Source organism: Tachypleus tridentatus, chromosome 7, assembly GCF_004210375.1.
Source record: "Tachypleus tridentatus isolate NWPU-2018 chromosome 7, ASM421037v1, whole genome shotgun sequence".
Classification (NCBI taxonomy): domain Eukaryota; kingdom Metazoa; phylum Arthropoda; class Merostomata; order Xiphosura; family Limulidae; genus Tachypleus; species Tachypleus tridentatus.
Window position 1 is genome coordinate 155,438,348 of NC_134831.1, and position 24,338 is coordinate 155,462,685.

The 24,338-nt window shown below is 34.5% G+C and overlaps 1 protein-coding gene across 1 annotated transcript in view; it reads right to left on the reverse strand.

Annotated features, from left to right (window-relative positions):
- The window catches only part of ND-13A (NADH dehydrogenase (ubiquinone) 13 kDa A subunit), a 35,324-nt gene extending 14,196 nt beyond the window's left edge, over positions 1–21,128 (reverse strand). The window contains exons 1-3 of the mRNA XM_076514909.1: positions 20,855–21,128; positions 17,411–17,464; positions 589–711 (exon numbers count right to left, since the gene is read on the reverse strand). Coding sequence (XP_076371024.1) covers positions 589–711; positions 17,411–17,464; positions 20,855–20,995 — 318 coding nt within the window. The 5' untranslated portion in view covers positions 20,996–21,128. The remainder of the gene's footprint in view (positions 1–588; positions 712–17,410; positions 17,465–20,854) is intronic.
- Between the last annotated feature and the right edge of the window lie 3,210 nt (positions 21,129–24,338).

Below are 24,338 nucleotides of genomic sequence, written 5' to 3' on the forward strand. Positions count from 1 at the left end.
TGTGGGCTAGAGCATCCACATATGCTTAAAGTTGTAATTTTTCTATACTGAAAATGCATATTTAATTGGTCCACTCACAAGATTAGCTATTCTCCCTCACTGCCACCCTCTGTATGCCAACTTTTTCTTTACTCAATTCCAAAGTCTTCCATTCCACCCCTCTTATTGTAATCAAGTGAATCTAACGTGTTTCATGTAAATCATCATGCATAACCTCTCCACCAATAGAAACATAGTAAACCCACATGAAGAATGTGACTCCCTCTATGTGCCTAAATCACAAAAGAGATAGATTAGAGTATCTGTTTCCACCCTCAACAAGTAAGAAGTTAGGTCACTCTGAATCAATATATTTACCAGCAAAATTACAATTTCATTAAAATTATAAGGCAAATTTTGACTTCTGTAAATTATGTAACACTAATAACAAAACTAAATTGTCATTTACATATCCATTTCTTGTAAAGCCTTCTTAGTGTGAATATTCAGTCTGGTTTTGTTATAAAGTTTATCTCTTGTTAAGTTTTTCAAATACATGAACAAAGAATATGACAGTTCATTTGCATTATATGGTTCATTAAGACTAACCAGGTTAATGTAGACTTTTGGATGGCCTAAAGGACCTCCTCCACCATCGCACCAAGTAACTCGAGAGTCCACAGGTTTAGGAGGAATTTCTTGAATTAGATTAATAGCAAATCTTGTATTAATCTACAAAAAAAAAAAAGAAAATATCTGTAACTGACAGTCTTTGAAAAAGGTCACAAGCCTATTACATGCAAGTTTAACAAAAGAAAAATATACATTTCTATGCATTTATATATGTGTTATTTCATATGTTAATGTAGCTTTAAAACATAAAACTTAAAGTTACATACAAGTAGGCTAAGGATTTCTCAAGTGATACTATACATCTATATATATTACATTCAGTATCTAAACCAAAACATTCTGTATCACTTTAAGTAGTTTCATGTTTCACTTCATTGTGATAGAGCTTGAACTTCTGGTAATCAATAATAAACCATAAGAAATTTTCATAAAATTTACTTGACATTTGAAAAGTACAAAATCAATATCTCTACACCTCTCAAAGACAATTCTGTTTTAAAGTTATTTATTATCAAATCTGACAAGTGTATGTAATCAGTGACACTGTACCACATGAAAAAAATGATGTTTATATGTTTGTTTCACATTACATGCAAGTATTAAATGCAAGCATCACTTCAATACAATCACATTTATTAATTAGTGATAGTAAATAAAACTTCAGCTTCATACCACATGATACACTTTATACAGCGTGGTCACATGTCCATATCACATACGATGTGATAGTAAGAGCATCACATTGTTAGTAGGCAATATTTAGTTCAAGTTGTGTGGTTAAGATTACAAGTTGGAAATATAAAAATATGTAAGAATTACATGCATTTAATGAGAGCTGTGAAACTTTGTACAATATATAATAAATATATCACAATACAATGAAAATTTACACACACACATATTAATTTTAAAATCTAAATACCTTTGCAGGATTCCTAAAGTTATCCAGACAAAATTTAAGGACCAACAGCCAGATTTCAAGAGCCTCAAAAATTTTTGTGTACTTGTTGCATTTCATGGTATTGTAAAATGTATAAAAATACTAATACAAGGTTGTAAACAAAGTACTTTTGAATACAAGCTATTTGGTTACAACCTTTAATAAAAGTAAGATTGATAAAGAACAAACATAATACCTTACCTTTCAATTTCCATTGTGATTTTTTTTTCCCAATTTCTTTTACACAACATAGAATGTGTTATTAGTTTTCACACTTCACTATTAACAAGGAAACAAAGTCAACTTCTCTACAAAGTTATTTTTTATAGTCTTGTTTCATCCTAGATATCATAAGGATTGTGGAAATGTGTGAAAGGTAAGTAACTATCAGGAATACACTTTCAGATAATGAAAAGGTTATCTTATGGAAGATGCCTCACTTCTGCACAAAGAACAGCTAAGTTACCACACTCAAATGATGAAGGGGTTGGAGCAAAAAAGTAAATCTATGTAAGCTTCCTTCAGAAAGTGCCTGAAAGAAAACTCATGGAGTGTGATACCCAGTAGCAACGGGTCCATAGAGGAACACTTGTGGAAGGCCACATCTTGTCATGACCTGGGTATAACTCTTCATCCAGAAGGAAACAGAAGGAAAAAAACAAACAACAAAGAAACTACAGAGAGATGGGTAAGAGTTGATCATGACCAACTGAGCACCTACAAACAAGCAGTCAGCAAAGAATTGTAGTGTGGTTATGACATGAACAGGCTCTATGGCTCACTTCAACTTCACTGGGTAAACTCTCACTGCAGGAGGACAGCACACTAGCCATGTGAGGGGTGATCTGTGCTACATGAACAGTGTCACCACTGCCCTACTTCCCACTAATGCTGTGTAAACTGGTATGGAATTCTCCAAGATCCACTATCCCAGTGGCTAGTAGCTGGTATGTAGCAAGTGTCTCTCACATGCTCTACTAAAAGAAGGGAGTTGAGAAATTTTCATTGAAGAGACATGAAGTCCATGGATTACAACTGAACACTTACCGAAAAGGTCTTTTACTGAAGATATTACAGTGGATGAACAAAAAACCCTACTTTTAAAAACTGACTAGAACAAACTAAATAAATATGCATGACAGTCCATGGAATAGTATAATACGGATAGGACAACCGAGTCTTGTGCATATCACAAAGTTATCTCTAGCACTCTTACAAAACACATCTCAACAATGGGTACTGGTGGAGCCAGAGTAAATGGAGCAAATGCTTTCCATTACCCCTAGTCCAATGCAATTTTTGACATAGACATGTCTTAAGAGGCAACACCAACCAATTTGTGGGATTCAGTAAAGGAAAAAAAAGGCTCTGAAGAAAAGTTACTTCCCTTTTTCAGAATCAATATGTAGTTACATTGAAAAAACCTCAACTAGAAGAAGCTGAAATCCTGCAGCAAATAAAACAAACAGATGGCAAAGATAAAGGAAACCAATGTGAGTTCATTTACATGCCAGACTGAAGGACATCATTCAAGGATTGGTGAAAATGAGAGTAAAACAGATGAAGAAACTGATGTGACAAAATGTACAAAATAAACACCCTCCAGAACAACTGAAAAGTGGGGAAGAAAGATCTTTTCTAGATAGAGACAAAGGTGAGGAGCTGGATACCAGGAATGGGGAAATACAGTGTTGACAGTAGTGATGACATCAATAAGAGACATGTCCAGAGAGCAAATCCAACACAGACAAGTGAGGAGGGGTAGGGGTGGTGGAGTTACTATGCCATGATTAGAACCCTACTTGACTAAGATAGGCAAACATCTACCAAGTTCAGAGCCCCAAGCACATGACTATACATGAGATAAATTCAATGGGAATAAGTCCACAAAGCAGGTTCAAGAAATGGAAGCAAACAGTCATGGGATAAGTATCCCCTTAATGATTTATAGAACTGTAAGAGTTGATCATAACCACAAAAAAGGAGGAGGAAATGAAAAAATGCCAAATGGATAAGAGAATGGCAACAACAAAGAAGTGGTGTGAATTAAGCTAAGATGGTGAAAGATATGTAGCTGTTTAAATACACAAAGTATAAAAGGAGTTGGAAACACAAGAAGAGATTGAAAAAGCAGAAACCAGGGTGTAGCTACTAATCTGGTGTTCTCAAGTGGATCTTGCAATAGGTTGAAACAAATCATATTTCATACCCTAGGTAACATATGAAGTGGAGAGAAGACAGAGTGGTAATCTTGTCCTATCCAGATGGAAAGCATTTATGGCAAAGGTCCAAAGATGAGATACCAGAAACCAAATTGTTAATAGTTTGGAGATCCAATGAGAGACCAACCCACTAATTACAGTTTCAAAATGAGAAGAAATGCAACTGAGCTTTGTGATGCAACATTTATTCTGTTGAGAGAATCTGTATGAACTGAGATAAAGGACCTGCTACTACAAGCATCACCCATGGAACATGGCAAGCTAGATAGGTGATAAGATTAGTCCTGATAATCTAGGTATTAATATAGATAAAAAAGATTGATGACTGAACACCAATCCAATCTCCTGTTTTCATAGGTTTAACAACTAACAGAAATAAAATATCTGAAGACTCAGCCCAGCTTTCTCCAAACTGCCAGACCAAACAGACTTAGATAACCTTACAACTACAGTTACAACAGAAAGTGTTCATACCCTTGCATCATGAGTAGTTTTTCCTCATAGCTTAAAAAGTATCATGATTAGAATAATGAAACTATAGTGTATTATAAATATTATACTAACACACATCTACATAAATTTTTATGTAAATTGAATGACAAATAAACTGTTTATAAACAAATAACCAAACATAGGAGGGGCAGAAAGTGTTTGTGCATCTACTTTAATGGTCAGTTGTGTAGCCTTTCAGGTGAATTACTCAGCGTAATCTCTCCTCATAGCCCTCTGTGATCGTTTGACAGTACTTGACTGGTGCTTTCTTCCATTCTTCTTTAGAGAAGGCCTCCAACTCTTGCAAGTTTGTCGGATGACGCTGATGAACCCTGGTCTTCAACTCATGCCAAACAGTTTCAATTGGATTGAGACTGGGTGACCGAGATGGCCACTCCAGAACACTTGTGTGGTTCCTCTGCAATCAGGATTGCACATATTTTGTTGTGTGCTTAATTTACATAAAAATTTATGTAGATGTGTGTTAGTATAATATTTATAATATATGATACATCTATTAGCCTAATCATGATAGTTTTTAAGTTAGGAGCAAAAAACTACTCAGGATGCAGGGGTACAAACACTTTCTGTCATAACTGTACATTCCAAATCCTGTGATAAACTGTGAAAAATGGAAACCCTATAGGTTTGATGAATAATAGCAGGAAAGATGCAAACTGAATGACTAATTGCAATCCAAGAACCTGCAAAACTTCTGGACTAATTGCATGTTCAGAAATCCTAGAACTACACCCTCCACAGCACCTGAAAGGTTTACAATAACCAATGCTGCTGGAGATCCAACTAACCAGTAAAAACCTTGAAAATAAAGAACATATATTGTGAGTACAAATGAACTGAGGAGCTAAAGTTGGGAAACAATACTCACAAACAGGAGTGGATCTATGACACCCCTGTAGGAGCCAATGAAAGTTGAAACTCACAACAATCAGGAGGAATGCAGAAACTGAAAAGTGAACCAACATGCATGCTAGTAATGGATCAACCTCATTTTCAATAAAACAGGTGATCTTGAGTTTTGAACAAAGAAAAGCAAAAGGACACAAAATGCTGAAGGTGAATTTTGCATCTGTAGACTTACTCTGTGCCATCAGTGTACACAGACATATACATATGTGAACTACAAACTCCACCTTACAATCCCAAAATTAAAGGAGAAGAACATATCTGAAATTCAGAAAAATGCATCCACCTAGTGGTGGTGGGCAAAATCATGAAGTTCCAACAGCATGCCAGATAAAACCTAACTGTCCTTTTATGTAACTGAAAAGGAAACCTTTCAGCATTTACCATAATTTCTAGGTGTGGAAAAAAAATTCCTCCCAGACCTTTCAACCATCAATTAAGTTGCATAAACACTCAAAGAACCAATGAAAGAAAATCAAAGTACGTAAAAAATCCTCAAACTTATCACTGACTATACGGGGGTGAAAGATTAAATCCAACAAACTGGAAGAAGACAGAGGATAAAGAAAATGAAAGGACTTTCCAAAATGTCGAGAACTGCCCTCAAGTGCGGCCTCAGAGCCCCACACAGGATCAACGCAGATCTGAATATGTCTCATTACAAATACCATTTCTGACAGTTATTAAAAAAAAGCAATGAAATAATCTGAATGAGGTGCTTATATACAGTATCAGGCAATATGGTGCATTGCTGTAGGTGGAAAATATCACCAAGAATAACTGAGTGGGGTATAAAAAACCATTGCTTAAATGAGTAAAAAGGAAACCCTGGCAGTTGGTTAATAGCTACAAGTGGGAGTGGAGGTATATATTTTTGGAACAAAGAATTTATATGATTGGAGACTGCTGCAGGCTTAATAAAGATATGATGTTTAGTTCTATGTTTAAAATAACAGTGTATATCTATCAATGTGATGTGTGAAACACAATGTGAATTTGAATACAGAACCAAAATAAACATCAGTAAAATGGCTGATTGTCTATTCATCAATTAATTCCAACTGGAAAGTTGATATGGGCTCATTCAAACTGGTCAAGGTTTTGGCCTCACATTGAATTTGGTAGTTTCCACATAATAATTTCTAATATGTTTTATATATCTTCAGGAAATTTTACAAGCTTTAACTAGTCATTGAGTCACTGGTATACAAAAATTCAAAATTGTTAAGTGAGCATTTTCAATAAAAATTTCTCCATTTATGTATTGAGTTAAAGTGTTAAATGCTCCAAGTGCAAAGTTATTATCATGTTATGATAAAATATACTTTTCTTCATTTCAAAATTTCCATTTGAGTAATCTGAAAACCTCCTAAATAAATTACTTTTTTTTCAGCAAACTTTACATTTTAATTCTGTTTAATCTATCCTAACTCAATATGAAGCAGTCAGTTTGAACAACCATATTACCACAAAAAAAAATGAAAAAAACTCATACTAAATCTAAATTACCATTTTTTTTCTTTTTAGAATGATTCAAGTTCTAACATAGTTTTAAACTCGTAACAATATACATCATTTATATTTAACTTTTTATTATATGTGTTGTCTTTTAAAGCCACATCTAACTCATATTTATACAAGTTGTAAATCATTTGATGTATGTGTAGCTCACATTACTTATTGAATTATATAACTCATGGGCTCCTAGACTGCATGTGTACTTCATGAAAACTTACCATCATCGCCCTATTTTAACTAATCTAACCTCAAAAGATTTCAAGTTTTATATCTTAGTTAGAATCATAATAATGATTAAAGAATATATGTGAGAAACAAGAAATAAAGTACTTACCAGAATTTCTTTTGTTGCTGGTTGTTGACTGCCATTGACTTAACCCGACATTTTTTTATTTTTTATACACTAATGGTACCACTGCACTAAATTATTTTACGTAGTTAAATAATGTACCAGAGAACACAGAATGATAATATATAAAAAGCAAACAATGTCCCATTACTAGCACAAATTTTCTGGCTTTTTAACTATGCTATAAGAGCTGTAAAAAAATCAGCTAAGCTCATCAGTGTTTCCTATGGAAATAAAGTTTAAACTGGAAGCAAAATATACAATTCTCTGTAGAGTAGAAAACACATAATTTGATAAATTACAACCTATGCTTTCTATTGGTTGTAAATAACATACAACAGAGGATCATATTTAAGGAGGACATTCATGCTACTTAGCACTTCTTAACTCAGTCCAAAAATCATAAATATAACAGTATTCCTTAACTCTATAGCTAAAATATTATTTTTAAACCCATTAACCTCATTCTGTGCATGTTACAATTACCTGCAAAACTTAGTTGAATCATTTTAAGACAAGTGTATTTTAAACAAATTAACATTATATGTTATAACTTGAAATTTTATCTCATCTTAGTTTTAATTACTTTGTTTCAAAGGAAATCTTTCAAAAAATACTTAAACTGAAGTTTCATGTCACATGATCCAAGCATTTTAATAAACCTTAACTTCTGCAACAGTTCACTTGTACCCTTACAAGTTAACATTTTCTAAATCTAAAAATGTATTTCAGATAAATATTTATCTACACACTTACAACCATCTTGACCTCCATTTGCTTTCTGGACATTGGTAAACATTTTAAGACCACACAAGTCTTTTATATCCCTATATTTTTTTGTATCATTGCAGCAATGTGTTGATCATGCAACCACCCTCCACCAACCCCACTGCATCCTCTATACCAGTGTAGGTAGCTTCCTCTACCCTTGCAGCACAATACTCATATTTCAGAATTGGCGTATACAACCCTGAAAACACCAGCAAATCAGTGGGATGTATGTGAAAGGTTGGTTAGTTGGTTGATTTAGTGTTTTATGGCACAAAGCAGCTAGGCTATCTGCACCAAACATCCAGTAAAAAGGTAAAAGTATAAAGTAAATTGTAGTAAAATTCATAAAAGGAAATGAAGGTAAAAAAAAAAGTTTAAAAACATAAATAGCATAAAACCAATGTTGACATCTAGTCTATAACGTTAAGAGAGAAACTACAGTAAGAGAAGTTGTAAAGGACATTCTGTAGCATAATGGTAATTATCATAACCCACCAGGAAGACTAACAGGTAAGTACAAGAACCACTGTCAGTCACCTGAAGTTGGCCTTTCCAGTCCTGGTTCTGAGTTATGTGTCATTATGGCCGTTATCAAAAAGTAAAGTAATAAAAGTTTCAAGACGTGTAGCAATATATTAATAACAACTCGCCAGAATGACTAATGGGTAATTCAAACAGCAGCGTTAGTCACCTGATGTTGGCCTTTCCAGTCCTGGTGTAAGCTCTGAACTGGGGAAGTGCAAAAAGCCACAGTGCAGAGCTAAAGTCCTTAAAGGTGAATGGGGTCCAGTATCTTTAAGGCCAAGGTTCTGGCAGAGCCATAGACCAGTGATCCATAGTCAAGTTTCAATCAAAAAAGAGCACGATATATCTTTAGCGTAGAACATCGATCCACTCCCCAAGTAGTGGAAGAGAGGGCACGGAGGATGTTCAGTGCTCTTGTAGATTTGATCTGTTGCTGCTTATTGTGTGGTATAAAGGTCAGCTTACAGTCAAAGATAAGCCTCAAGAATTTAACCTCAGGGACCATAGGCAGCACAACTTCACCGATACAGAGTTCAGGATCAGTGTGAATACCCCCTTGGAAGCAAAAGTGCATCCAAATGGTTTTAGAGAGAGAGAAGTTAAAGCCGTTTGCTGTGGTACACTTCAGTAATAGATTGAGGGCAGTCTGTAGCTGTCGCTCAATAAACCTCCTGTTCGACAACTGACATGAGATGTGAAAGTTGCCAACATAGAGCCCGTTTGCAAGAGTGAGAGGGAGTTGTTCAGTAATGGCATTAATCTTTATACTGAAAAGTGTGACACTCAAAACACAGCCCTGAGGGACTCCATGTTCCTATACAAAAGAATGGGAAAGTGTCGAACCCACATGAACTTGGAATCTCCTGTCCATTAAAAAATTAATAAAATTGGGCAAATGGCCATGTAATACATATATATGGAGGTCTCGCAAAATGCCATACCTCCATGTTGTATCATAAGCCTTCCCAACGTCAAAAAATATTGATACAAGATGTTCTTGTTTTAGAAATGCTTCTGTGATCGACGTTTCAAGTCAAATCAGGTGGTCCACAGAGGAATACTATCGTTGGAACCCACACTGGATGGGCAAGAGGAAGTTGTTTGATTTGAGGAACTAAACAAGACAAACATTAACCATCCTCTCTCAGGTCTTACAGAGACAGCTTGTCAAAGCAATTGGATGATAGTTTGAAGGAATCTTGGGTTCCTTCTCAGGCTTAGAGAAAGGTAGGGCAATCACCTGGCACCAAGCATCAGGAAAAACATTCTCCTGCCAGATCTGGTTAAAAACAATCAGAAGAATAGCAAGAGAAGCACGAGACAGATGGTGCAGAATCTTGTAGTGTATATCATCAGGTCCAACTGATGTACTGCCAGACCAATGAAGGGCCAGTTTGAGTTCCACCAGTGTAAAGGGATGATTATAGTCATAGAGACAATCAGCTCAAAAGGAAAGAGATGATCGCTCTACCCAAGTCTTGATGGCTAAGAAGGTGGAGGCAAAAGCTCTCGCCAAGAATGTGTGTCATGCTCCAGGTATCAGCTAATTTCTGGCCATCAGAGAGCAAGATCGAGAAGGGGATAGAATTATATTGCCCACTGACCTTTCAAATCTTGTCCCATATGACTTTGGAACTGGTGGTAGAATATATGATGGTTACAAACTTAATCCAAGACTCCTTCTGGCTTTTATTTCTTACCCAATGAGCATGTGCACAGGCCTGCTGGAAAAAGATGCAGTGCAAGAGTGTGGGATACTTTTCAAAAGTATCCCAGACCTGTTTTTGAGCCTTCCATGTCATGTGGCAGGCAGGATTCCACCACAGACGAGGATATCATGGAAAACGTGTCAAGGTTTTAGCAATACATTTAGCAGCTGCCTGTATAGTACAGTCAGTTACTGCTCCCACAGGCTGAAGGCTTACAGACGATAGCAGGATAAAGTTATGCAAGAGCAGTGAAATAGGGCCAGTTTGCTTGATCCAGCTTCCACTGGGACACGTGGGTCAGGTGGCATCAACCACAGCCAGTCTCTCTCAAGATTATAGGAAAATTATCACTGCCTTGTGGATTATTGTTTACCCTCCATGAAAAATGGGAAAATAATGAATGGGAGCAAATTGGAAGATCAATAGCAGTGATGGACTGACTAGATACATGAAAATAAGTATAAGAACTGCTATTGAAAAGAGAAAGGTTGTGATCAGAGAGCATCCGCTCTACAGATCGGCCCCTCCCATCAATAATAGCACTTCCCCAGAGGGGATGATGTCCATTAAAATCCCCTAGGATTAAAAAAAGAGACAGCAACTGTTTAATGGGAGCATCAAGGTCTAATTGATCATATGTCTCTCCAGGTAACAGGTAGAGAGAACAAACAGTGATGGTATGACCACAGGAAACACAGATGGCTACGGCTTCCAATGATGTGTTGAGTAGTAAAGACAGCGTGGGCACATGCTGATCAAACAACAATGCTACCCCTTCCATGCACTCGTCCATCACATAGCCTATCATTTCTGTATAAAGAAAACTGCTGAAAGGTGACAGTATCAGCAGGTTTCAGAAATATTTCCTGTAAGGAAAGACAAACAGGATGGTAGGAAGCAATCAGTGTTTTGATGTCATCCAGATGAGAATGTAAACCTTGTCAGTTCCATTGTATCAGGATGGCCATTTTTATTTACATGTAGACGTATTAGATGGAGAACCCTTCTGTTTATGACCACATCTTTTTTCCTTACTCTCCTTATTTGACGGAGGTCTATCAACCTCCATGGATCCTGCCCTGGGACAATTGGGCAGGTCTTTGCTGTTGGAAGGGGATTCCAGTGACTGAGGACATAAATGAATGATTGTTTTGCATCTTGGGGTGGGGGAAGAAGATGTATCCAAGAAAATGCCTGTACCTGGAACCAAAGAATGTGGATCTTGGGGTTTGTTGGAATGTATATAAGGTACAGAGATAGGTGTTAAAGTTGATGCATCAACTTTTTTAACCCTGGAGGTCAAAAGACTTTTCATTTGTTTGGAGAACAAGTCTTTTGGAGGCACAGAGAGATCTGTCTGCACTCCCACTGCAGTTGTGGAATGAAGTGCAACAGCATATGTCCGAGATAAGATGGTGGACAGCAATTTTCGAGCCTCAGGATAAGCAATGTTATGAATCATTTTTGAATGCTGCACCTCTTTTTCTTCCAACCATTTAGGGCAAGAACAAAAGTAGGATGAGTGAGAGCCATTACAATTGATACAATGAGGGTACGTTTCACACTCGTAGGCATCATGGTCCTTGTCACTGCAACGAGCACACATCAAGGAACCTCTACATGACATCTTCGAGTGACCAAACCTTAGACTCTGCAAACATCAAAGAGGGTTTGGAATGTATGGCCGTACTCTGCAATTAAAATAACCTGCCTTTATGGTGGCAGGCAGACGTGGTGACGTAAATGTGAGAATGAGGACATTGGTCGGCACCATAATTTCATCTTTGCAAATGAACATGTGCCTCACTGCAGAAACTCCTTGGGTGGAGAAACCAGCGAGAATCTCCGACTCTGGGATGTTCTTCAAATCCCTCTCAACAATAACTCCTCATGATGAATTCAAAGTAGCATGAGGTGTAACCTCAATAGGTATATCCCCAAGTGCCTCTGAATGCAAGAGGAGTTCACTGTGTTGAGATGTGGATGTTTCCACCAATATGTCACCAGATTGAAGCTTTTATACTGACTTTGGAGAGCCAGCTAATCCCTCTTGTTCCTTCTGAATGAAAAAGGGAGACATTTGCCCGAAAGGTTTGTCTGAAAGTGAATGCAATATGAGAAAATGAGGTACAACAGGTGGTACAAATGATGAGGATTGGTGCTCAGAATCTTCAAGATGTGGTTGTTTAAGTGTAGACTGTTTTTTCACTATTTTATTATGATTTTTAATTAAAGTATCCATAATAATGAGAGGGAATTTCAGTGCTCACTGACCCCACAAACCATGGAGCCCTACGAGGGGACACACTACAATGTCAAACAAGGACACTGCAGCAACGCCAGGATTTTTAATCAAAGTATCCATAATAATGAGAGGGAAATTTCAGTGCTCACTGACCCCACAAACCATGGAGCCCTACGAGGGGACGCACTACAATGTCAAACAAGGACACTGCAGCAACGCCAGGATTTTTAATCAAAGTATCCATAATAATGAGAGGGAAATTTCAGTGCTCACTGACCCCACAAACCATGGAGCCCTACGAGGGGACGCACTACAATGTCAAACAAGGACACTGCAGCAACGCCAGGGTTTCGTGTGCACTATACCCAAACACTAGCATCAGATATAATGCCCACAACACCTGTTGAAAACATCCAACACTAGTATTTGGTTGACCCTAGCCCAAGTAGAACAGCCGACTGACCCAAGGGGGGCCACCCCAAGGCCACCCATCTACAGGAATTCAAGGCCAAAGTGATTTGTTAGGGTTGGACCTCTCAACCACCAGGATCCTCTCTTCCCCTTCACGGGTTGCTAACCACAGCAAACACATGGGTGGATGTTTAGATCCCAGAGGAGGTAAACTGAAAGAACAGAACCTTCCTTGGGAGGTCCCCTCACCACATACACGAATCCACAGTGAGGGGCTATTCTAGTGGATTTCTATAAAAATTTGAAAGGTATGTACATATTTCTATTTGTTAATTTTGAACACTTAATTGCATTGTACGTTGATGATAAAAGATGTAGTTTGTGTAAAATAAGACATATTTACCTCAAAAGTTTCTTCTATTTATTTATAAGGTTCTAAAGATTATACAAATGAAATTTAATCAAAATTAAATGTTCTATTATTCTGAAACTACTTATTTTTAAAAACATTCATAAGAGTTTCTACTTACAATGTAATATACTGTCATCACAAGGTTAAAAATCCCAAGAATGGGCTTTTAAAGAAATATATAAAATACCATAATCAGCACAGCAAATAGAAGGATTTCAGTTACTCTGATCATGTACCAGACTTGTTTTGTAACTGACATGATCTGACAATGCACATGTAAATCCTCTTTTTATTCTTTATTTCTTATAACAGAAATAATTAAAATTTAAACATTATTTCTATTATAAGAAATGAATAATGAAAATTAAAAACAAGAAAATTGTACTTCCATGGGCTTTTTTTTTCTGATGATGACACCTAACTATATTTTTCTTTTTTTTTACACATAATAATAATAACTGCATGAAATTTTTATTTGTTTGAGTAATGCATCAAAGAAACAACGTTAAAATACAAAAAGGTAGACAATGCCTCATAACTATCACAATATTTAGTGATGTCGAGAAAACCCACTTGTAGGGAAATATATATGCAAAAACTGCTCGTTTGGGTTGAGAAAATATTTTACATAGAAGAGCGAACAACGTTTCGACCTTCTTCGGTCATCGTCAGGGTTGTTCACTCTTCTATGTAAAATATTTTCTCAACCCAAACGAGCCGTTTTTGCATATACATATATCACAATATTTCTGAATTTCTGTGTGACAAGAGCCATTACAAATTCAGCTAAGCTAGTTGATGTGTTTCTCAGAGGAATCAAGCTTGTACTGAAGAGTGTATTAACAATTCTCTGTTTAGAAAGCAATGTAATAGAATACATTTAATAGATGAAAACTCTGACTTCCTATTGGTTATAAATAATACAGTACTGAGTGTCAGAGAAAACTATTGGCTATTTCTGGAAAAAAAAATGTGACAGATGGGCAGGCCAAGAGGGATCAGAGTTTCCATTTTACTTCTCTGTAACTAAACAACACTGAATGTTTTAAAAATTATGATTTGTGTAAGTACTAAGAACATTATAATAAGTAATTTACATTAATATTTTTACTTCTTGTTGGGGTAGTAAAAAAATTAGAGAAAAAGGATGCTTGGAAAGAAAATTTCTCAATTCTCACACTAGGCAAAATTCAGGATTTTTTAAAATATTGCCTTATGAAATTAAGAAGTTAAGAAACTTATATAATATTAAAAATTGGATTATTTTTTCATAATTTTTTTGTATACAAAGAAAGTAAAGTACTTTAACTTTTGATAGATTTTGAAATAGCCTCATTCTTAACTGAGCCAAGGAGAAAGTGGAAATGGAGAGAACAGGTGTGTGGAGATGAATAACAGAAATATCTGAAATTTAACTTCAGAGAAAATACCTCAACACAACCAGAATAGCTAGAATCCCACAATGAAATAATGGAAAGACCAGTGCAAAATTAAGATAAGATGAGCCCTCTTCAAAAAGCACCTGTCAAAAAAGCCCAAAGGATATTACACCCTTCAAAAAGGGCTCCATAGGAACACACCTGTGAAAAATCACATCTTGAACAAAGTATATTCTTTGCCCAGAAAGAAACAGAAGGATGATAAAAAGACCCAAAAATGTTACAGTGATAAGCAAAAGTGGGTAAGGTGTAATCACACTGTCTGGTGTGTGTGTGTACTTTGATTCAACTGGATAGACAGAAATTGAGATAGCAAACCTTTTCTGTTGCAAAAGGACACAAGCCATTTGTGAGGTGAATGGCATTCTGCACCATTGCCCTACTTCCCATCTTACTGTGATTTGCATAACAGTGAGAAACTTTGAGATCCACCACCCCAGAAATTAGAAATTGGTAAGTGGCCAGAGTCTCCTGTATTCCACTTGAAGAAAGGGGAAATTCACATTAGGGAGACCTAAAGAAATGTCAGGATCCCTATAAGTCGTCTGCTGGAAAGGTCTTTTAGTGGAAAAAGTGCAGTGAAATAACCAGGTGTTGGGGTAAACACCCTAACAATGGCATTTTTTTGGCCACAAGATTTAAGTCCACATCTTTCAGACACTGAAGATGAAGGAGAACAAATGAAATGGAAAAGAAAAGGAAGAAATCTGAATAACAGATGTATCAGAATCAGACAAAAATGGAAACCAAGGACTGGTGAAGAGAGACAAAAAAGTCTCTAATAGACCAGACTTTAGAGTAGTCACTGACAAGAATTTTCCTTCACTGATAAAGCCATGTCTAGAACAAATCCAATTTTGATTTCAATCCTTTAAGCCATATGCTCAATCTCTTTTTGGATGCACCCTTTTTTTCAAACATTAGGTGTTTATAATTACATATCATGACTTTCTATCAATAGACACCAACAAACCACAAAAAATAAGAAAGTGATACTCAACAGTAACTAACATGAACTTTAGATTTGCAATCCTATTATTCATAACAGACCTATACTTTGCAGAATCCACCAGATTCTTCAAATTATATTGTGGTACTTTTTCTCTCTAAAACAATGTTAATAAGTTCCTTTATGGCAATACCACAAAAACTAGATTAAGTTTTTTTTGTCATCATTCACGTGCACTTGGTATAGCCATGTCAAGCACCATTATTTATACTAACTGCCTAATCTAATATCATGTAATGCTAAATACTCTTTAATTAGGAAAATTTCATAAATTTGGCAAAATTTTGCTTAAAAGTTGGCAATCAATAATAACTATTCAACTATTCTTTTTAAAACTTGAGCTAGAAACTGCTATAAGTGTGTGCAAATATTCTGGACAATATTGAGTGGTTTTTTGTTGAATAACCTTACACAAATGGCTTATATTTAGTATTTATACCAAATATGAGACACAACTGTAGGTTGTAAAGTAAAGGTCTATCAGTATAACAAATTTCTAAATATCCATGAAAATATGTTTTTCTATCAAATAAAGTTTCCACACTTTCGGTACAAAAAGGAAGAAATTCAAACAAAACTGAACATTTTATACCTCCTGTATTTCTTAATGAATTGCCTTGGTATGTAAAGTCAGAGTCCAGTAGAGCAAATTTGCTGAAAATATATGATAGTTTAAATTACAACAGTTCAAGCTATAGAAAATGGAAAATTGCTCATTTATCCATATCTACCAACCCTACTTTATTCCATTACTGTTACAAGAAAGGCACCACTTTTTTATTGTTAGTGTTCTAAAGTTGGGTGATAAATTCAATTAAACATTACTTATCACCTATGAGAATCAATTACTTTGACCAGTATAACATGAAATAGTCAATAAAAATTACAGTTTCTGATTATTAATGCTTTTGAATCAGCTATCCATGTAATCAGTATAATGCCATTACGATTTCTCCTTATTGCTTTTCATTAATTCAAGATTGTTCAACTTAAATAAATTAGTGTTACAAGAAGAAAATAACCAATTAGCTAGAGTTAGCATTTCCAATCATTCCACCTATCCAAGTGCAAAAATAATCAGTTAGTTGAATGCAATCAATTACAGAGCCAAATGATCAATTGACTGCCACATTTAATAATATTTAACTTTAATTAAAAATGTTCCAAGCATGTGGCAAGGAAATATTTTATAACTGAATGTATTTTAGAGCAAAAACAGTTTACAAAACAATTTCAAAATTCACCCTACCAAGAACAAATAAAATTCTTAACTATTTGGTATAATTTGTGTATTTGATTTGTAAAACTTAGAATCTGTCAATGTGAAAATGATTCATGTATCATTGGAAAACAGATTAGAATATTTTGATTGTACCTAATATTATCAGAAATAGTTTAGTTTTACTAATAAAATGATAATTTTACTGTCTCAATAACTCATGAAAAACAAAGAAACATGAAATGAAGAGTATACATTATACACATACTTCATATATTATTATTCATGTTTATACACTTCATTCGTACACAAAATATAATAGCTACAAGTTAACAATAAGTAAAAAGAGTATGTTTTCTTTGAAAAATATAAAAGTATACATTTATATTGGCTGCTACCCTTTCGTGGATATATTTTAATTTGAAATGTATGTTTATTATAAATAATTGTACATATACATTTACACATGTATGAAAGTGTCTTCACACAAAATTTCCATATTTTACATAAAATAACAATCAGTTCAAATAAGTACAATAATCTAAGTGTAGTGCCACAGTTGCAACACCAACTACAAGTAAGTTAGTTTGTAACATAAATCTCGGCACACCTGTTTTGGGCGATCCACAAATCTAACAAGTCGGTAATCTTCTTTACTCCATTCCTATATCAAAATGCAAAAAATACAATAATTATTCTTGAACTAAAAATTATATCTGTGCCAAACAATGCAACAATCTGATTGTATTTTTAGGCTTAGACTAAACATAAGTAATTATATTTATTCTCATTAGTCACCTTTCTTGAATAAGTAAGTTTAAATGAAATACATTTAATACATAATGTCTTCCAATGAAAAGTAACAGCAGAGTAGTTTCAGTTGAAATTAACAAGCTTAAACCGTGCAGAGAATAATTACCAAATCAATTTTCAAATGTTTTAGTAGACAGAACACAGGACTCTAGTTGAGTTGCACAACAAATACTTTGCCAGAAAGTTCTCAGTCGTCCTCACTTTTCTTGAGACTGAATGAATGATGTAATAGTAGTCTACTGACACCTACTTGTTTTTAACTTCTTACTTTTACTTGCAATCAACTAAAATAAAGTAAATGTGAAGTAATCATCAAAGCAGTAATGAATGAAGACAGAGTTATGTATAAAATTGCTTCAATGATGAAACAAACTTTTCATTTTAATTTTGTTTGATTTTACTTAAATTCATTAAAGTTGTATATATAAATGATCAATATGCAATATTTGTGAGAGCACAAGGAAAAGTCATTTGCCTCATATAATTTCCATTTTTTATGCATGTATGAGTCCAATTCTTTACAGTAGGTGTCTGTTACTAGTTGGCAATAAATTTCAACCATAAAGAAACAGTACACAGTACACTTGTTCAAAAATAATATAATAAAACAAGTCAAATTTATATACAAATGTTTGTTGCACAGTCAGTTATCACAGAAGAATCCAAACCTTAAATAATTGTTTTTTTCATCAAATTCTGCATTTGTTCAATTACTTTTGAACACAACAGTAAACATGAATTATTCTATTACTGCAACATAATCAGTGATACTTTCACTTTAAAAATCTCCACTATATGCTCTTTATAGCTAAAATTCACAACCACATAGTCTAAATTAAGCTAGCCATCTAACTGACTTTGTCTTATCATATAACTAACTTGAATTACATTTTTGTACATGTATCTTATGGCCCAACAGAGGCTTAGAATTTCTACTTCCTCACTATCTTTTCCATTTTGTTCATCTTCTGAATCTCTCAAACTGTTACCATCTTGCAATTGGGTCATTCCATATCAAATCATTCAGATTTTGGAAAATTTTCCAGGTGACCCCCTCACAATGCCTTAAAAAAATTCACATGTGCTCATCTACCAGTTTTTCATTATATAGGTGATGAGCACGTGTGAAATTTTTCAAGTCATTCTGTGGGGGTCACCTGCATCCCCCTGGGTTGCTGTATCTTGATTTTCAGAAAGTATTTGACAAGATACCATATAAAAGGCTTGTAAAAAAATTATTTTTATAGGTTTGGAGGATAAATTAGCTAATTGGATAAAAGCAGAAGGTTATTATAAACAGAATTCAGTCAAAATGGATTAATGTTACAAGTGAGATACCTAAGTGCTCAGTCTTAGGATCTCTCCTCTTTTTCATTTACATCAATAACACAAATGAAAAACTGGTCAGTAAATTACTTAACTTACTAGTGATATTAAGATCTTGGGTGTTGCTGCTTTACAAAATAATTTAGATCATTAAATGAATTGAGGATAAAAGTGGCAAATCATTTTTGATTATAATAAATGCAAGGCAATGCTCATGTGGGTCATGATCATTTGAATTATAAATTGGATGGAAATAACCTTGACATTGTTAAGAAAAAAAGAAATGGATCTTGGTATAATGACTGATCATTTTCTTAAACCATCCAAACTGTGTGCAGGTGCTGGTGGTAGGGTAAACATGGTTTTAGGTCGTATCAATAGAAATACTGAATACAAGTCTCAAAGTGGTTATAATTTCATTGTATAGGTCACTGGTTATGCCACATTTGAAGCACTGTGTTCAGTTGTGGGATCTTGACCTTATGAAGGGCATTGAATTGTTGGAAAGGTTCACTGACAAGTTACTAGAATGATGCCTGGGATGAAAGGGTTGCCATATAAGGAGAATTTGATATATTTCAAATTGTTTTTTCTTGAAAAAAGAAGAGTAGAGAGGGAATCTGATTGAGGTGTTTAAGGTTGTAAAGGGAATTGATAGCATGGATGCATCTTCTTTTTTTTTCATACTTAACAGCGAGAATAGTAGAACTAGGGGTTACAAATATAAATTTTGGAAGGGTAGGAGTCATCTTTAGCTAAGGCAGTTATTTTTCTATCAGGATGGTTGATTTTAGAAGGGGTTATGGAAGCACAACATTTAAATGAGTTTAGAAGAAAGCTTGATAACTATATGAATTGCGAGGCATGACTTGTTTTTTTTTAAATATAGTTAGTTTTCATTTATGGGATGGAACAGCCAAGGAAGACCAATAGGTTCATTGTTGTCCCAAAACATTATGTTAACTGAAGAATACAACTTCAGTAGAAATAATTATGAAAAACTCAACACTGAAAAGCAAAAAATTTTTCTAATTATAACTCACAATACCTAAGTAAGTAATTCTTATACTATTTTGCTTCTTATGCTCTCAGACATCTGGCTTCAATTCCCTTTTCTTTTACACTACTAACCAATGAATTTAAGTCACTCTGCTATATCTCAATATCCACAATGAACCTGAATATATTACAAATTACAAACCTCTTTTTTATATACTGTTCATTGCCTTAAACTAAGTTAAGAATTAATGTATTGTCAAAGTTAGGAAGTGTTCCAATTTTAAATTATCATTTCTACTCTGTTTTGTTTTTTCTATTTGTATTCCTTTTTGAGTGAAATGTAACAGTCTATGCAGTTATCACATACTATGAACTAGTTTTTTACATAGTAAGTAAATACATTTTCCACTTCGATTTTTACAAAATGAGAACAGCGGGCTCAGCAGATAGCCTGATGTGGCTTTACTATGCGAAAACACGCACACAAAATGAGTAAATTATAAATATGGTTACAGAACTGCAATACAAGCACTATAAAGTGTTGTTGATGTCAATACAGTTAAAAAAGAAGGAGTGGGGGATAAAATCATTTATTTTATTTCTAACACACGAAAACCCTAGCAGTGCCTTAACTTATAATAATAACTACCGCAATTATTCTCAATAGCTAGGGAAAGTTATATGCAGTCATGAAACGCAATGGACTTTACAAACATAATATTGTTTAGATTCAGAATATAAAAACAGTATTTCAAAAACAGATTAGGTCTCAACGGTAATTGTACTTTTCAGTTTTGTACTTACAGCGTTAGCCTAATTCTATTTTAAGTTTTATTGTTGTATTGTAACTTAAAACTCCAGAAGAAAAAAAAGAGGTAAACAATTGTATATTATTATTTAAAAAAAAAAAACTTACCTGACCAGTGTGAGTTTTCTTTTCTTCTGGTTCCCACTGCTTCTTTTTACCAAAATGAAACACTGTAGAATAACATCTCACCTCTTGAGATTGGAGAAAATTCCCAATCTTCGAGCGAATTAAGAGTCCAAAATGCGCCATTATACGAAGAAAAAAAAACAAACGTAATCGTTGCACTCGTTATTTCACGCTCGAATCTCAGTAAGGTCTAATCAAACAAAAGTGTTACTACTAATTCACTACATATTGTGTCTTAAATTTGGTGACGAGAATAAGCACAAAAACTATCTTATATTTGTAATACTATGTTTCAAAATAATTTTCGAATAAGTTTATATTTTTACAAATGTCACATTTGTCTCCCAAGAAAATATATTGTTTATTAGATTATTTTGGTCACATGTTAACTATATAATATATATATATATATTTACAACAAATAATAAATATAATGCTACATAATAACGTTAATACGAAAGATATTTATATACCACATGTATTGCGGCTATTTCCATTAGCACGTAGCACTAAAAGTAAACATTGGCTAAGGATAGTTCAGTACAATAAAATAACTGTGTGTTATTGTGAAGTGTTTATTTAAGCATTTTTATAGCACAAGACACATATAATGTATATTTTTGTGCAAATTAATTGAAACAAATGGCTATTTTACAATATTTTCAGCATGGCGGCCAGTGTAGGCTCGCTGGACCCGCTGATTAACTTTAATAGTCATTTTTTCACACAGACAGCGTCATTAGCTGTGTTTTGCAGTACGGTCGATCTATTTTTGGGATATATGACGAAATTTTGAGGAATATTACGCCATTCAAAATTGAGTCAGAAGGACAAGGAGACCAGTCAAAAAACAACTTCTTGCCAACTCAATGAAGAAAAAACGGTGTCAATGGGGTCTGAAATAATAAAGAACTGGACGCAAGAACAATGAAGGAAGGTGTTATTTAGTGACGGGACTCATTTCTTCATACAGAGTCAAAGAAGTCTGCATGTTTGCAGACCTCCAGGTGAGAAACTTCGAGAATCTCACATCAATCAGTTCGTAAAACATCCCTTGAAGAAGATGTTTTGGGAATTTTTCAGCGTCAGAGGCGTACATATCGTAAAATGTATGATGCGAGGACCAAAGTACATCGAAGTTTTGCAGAGAAGAGTCGTTCCAGAATTGAAAAAGAGATTTCCAGATGGATCTGGGATTTTTCAACAAGATCTGGCTCCGTGCCACACATCGAAACTTGTGAAGAATTTTATGACTATAACGTGAATAAAGGTGCTGGACTGGCCTGGAAACTCTCCGGACTTAAATCCTATTGAAAATCTTTGGGCGATTTGTAAAGAAAGACTTCGGGGAAAAGACTGTACTACGAAAGATAAGCTAATTGAGGCCATAATTGAGATGTGGTACTGCGATCCAAAAATTAGTAAAGATTGCAGTCAATTCGTGGACTCGATGACAAAGCGGATTAATGATCTTCTGAAAAATAAAGGCGGTCATATCATGTATTAATTTGTGAGTATTTTTTGGATTCTCAGAAATAAAACACAAAAACTTGAAAAAATCGTAATTTTTCGTCTTGTTTCAATTAATTTGCACAAGGGTGTAGATTGTATTGAGAGGCGAGAACAATGTTACATACTTCTACTTAATAAATTAATTAGGCTAACTTATTAGTACCACTGGTAACAGGCACCTCTGAATTACAGTATAATGGCTATAGCCTGTACAGTGGTAGATGGACAAGTGATATACTCCATTTACTACTTCCTTTTATCTCTCCAGTTAAGTATTCATATTTTGCAGCTCAAAATATATTGATGTTACGTCTTTATGATGTTTATGTCTTGAGTATTTTCATAAAATAAAATAAAAACGTGTATGCCAGTTTTGTACGATTTATGCATGCATAATGCATCATAGGTAGTCAAACGTCTAAATTCAATCATATCACCAGCATCTCGACTTTGTTTAAACCAGAACTCTCCAACATCAGACAAATACTTCAAAATAAATTATTATCCCATTAATTTTATAAACAGCAATATAAAAAGTAATCTTGGTAAGCTTTTAACCAATCAAAATCGTGAAGATATTTCCACCGCAAGAAGATGCGACATAATCTTAGTTCTCTCTTACTTGATTAACGATTCTGTATTTATGGGAGACTTCTTCATTCAACTTCTGAGGAGAGTTTCCCACAATTTGCCTTCTGAATTGTTTTTATAGATACATTTGGACCTTGATACCTTTTTTTTTCTGGCAATAATAAAACTGCCAAAATAATGAAGTCATTAACTGTTGGCCCGGCATGACTAGATGGTTAGGGTGCTTGATTCGTAATTGAGGGTCGCGGGTTCGAATTTGCGTCGCACCAAACATGCTTACCCTTTCAGTTGTAGAGGCATTATAACGTTACGGTCAATCCCACTATTCGTTGGTACAAGAGTAGCCCAAGAGTTTTTGGTGGATGATGATGACTAGCTGTTTCTCTTTAGTCTTACACTGCTAAATTAGAGAAGGCTAGCGCAAATTGCCCTCGTGTAACTTTGCGAAAATTTTCAAAACAAACAAACAAACAAACATTAACTGTTTCTCGTGTTCAGAAGGTTACATTGATTTCTTTATTTATAAGACATCTCTCCCCTAGTAGCACAGTGGTGTGTCTCCGGACTCACACTGCTAAAAACCAGGTTTCAATACTCGTGGTAGGTAGAGTACAGTTAGCCCATTTTGTAGCTTTGTGCTTAATTCCAAGCAAACTATCAATAGTTTACGCCTATTAATTAGTAAACACATATCACTTTTTATATATAACGAATTGCTTCTACTCGTATATGTACAAAATGAAAGTGTCACTCACATTAAAAATCAAAAGTTTGTATTTTGCTTTTTAACTGATGATGAAAGAGTCTTGTGTACCAAAGAATATCTTGACATCAAGATATTATGTCCAACTATAAAAGTCCAGTATTCTTCATTTAACACGATAATAAGAACGTTGATAAGAAAAATTGTAAATTGAACAGGTCTAGCAAATTGATATTTTGGGATTGTACCAACATATTAAACTTCACAATAGTCAATATTGGCAGTCTAGTCAAATGCCAAGAATTAAACAATGTATGAAATTCTTTGAAGTTTAGATTTACTTTCAAATTGAAATAAAACCACTGTTGATGCTACATTTATTATGATATGAGTATATTAACACATTGTGTTAGAAAGCACTATTAATATACCCTTTCCAGAAATGATCAATTTTGGGTGGTATCTCACCACCTGCAAAACATATTTAAAATTGGTTTAATACAATGTTATTAACTCTCTGTGTAGAATATAGAGTGTAAAATATTTAGTAATTAATATTTACTTCTAAAGAAATAGATTAGTAACTAATTGTTAATTGTACAGTATGACTATGTAAACTATGATAATAAAATGTCAACTTCATGCATGAGTTTTGGGAAA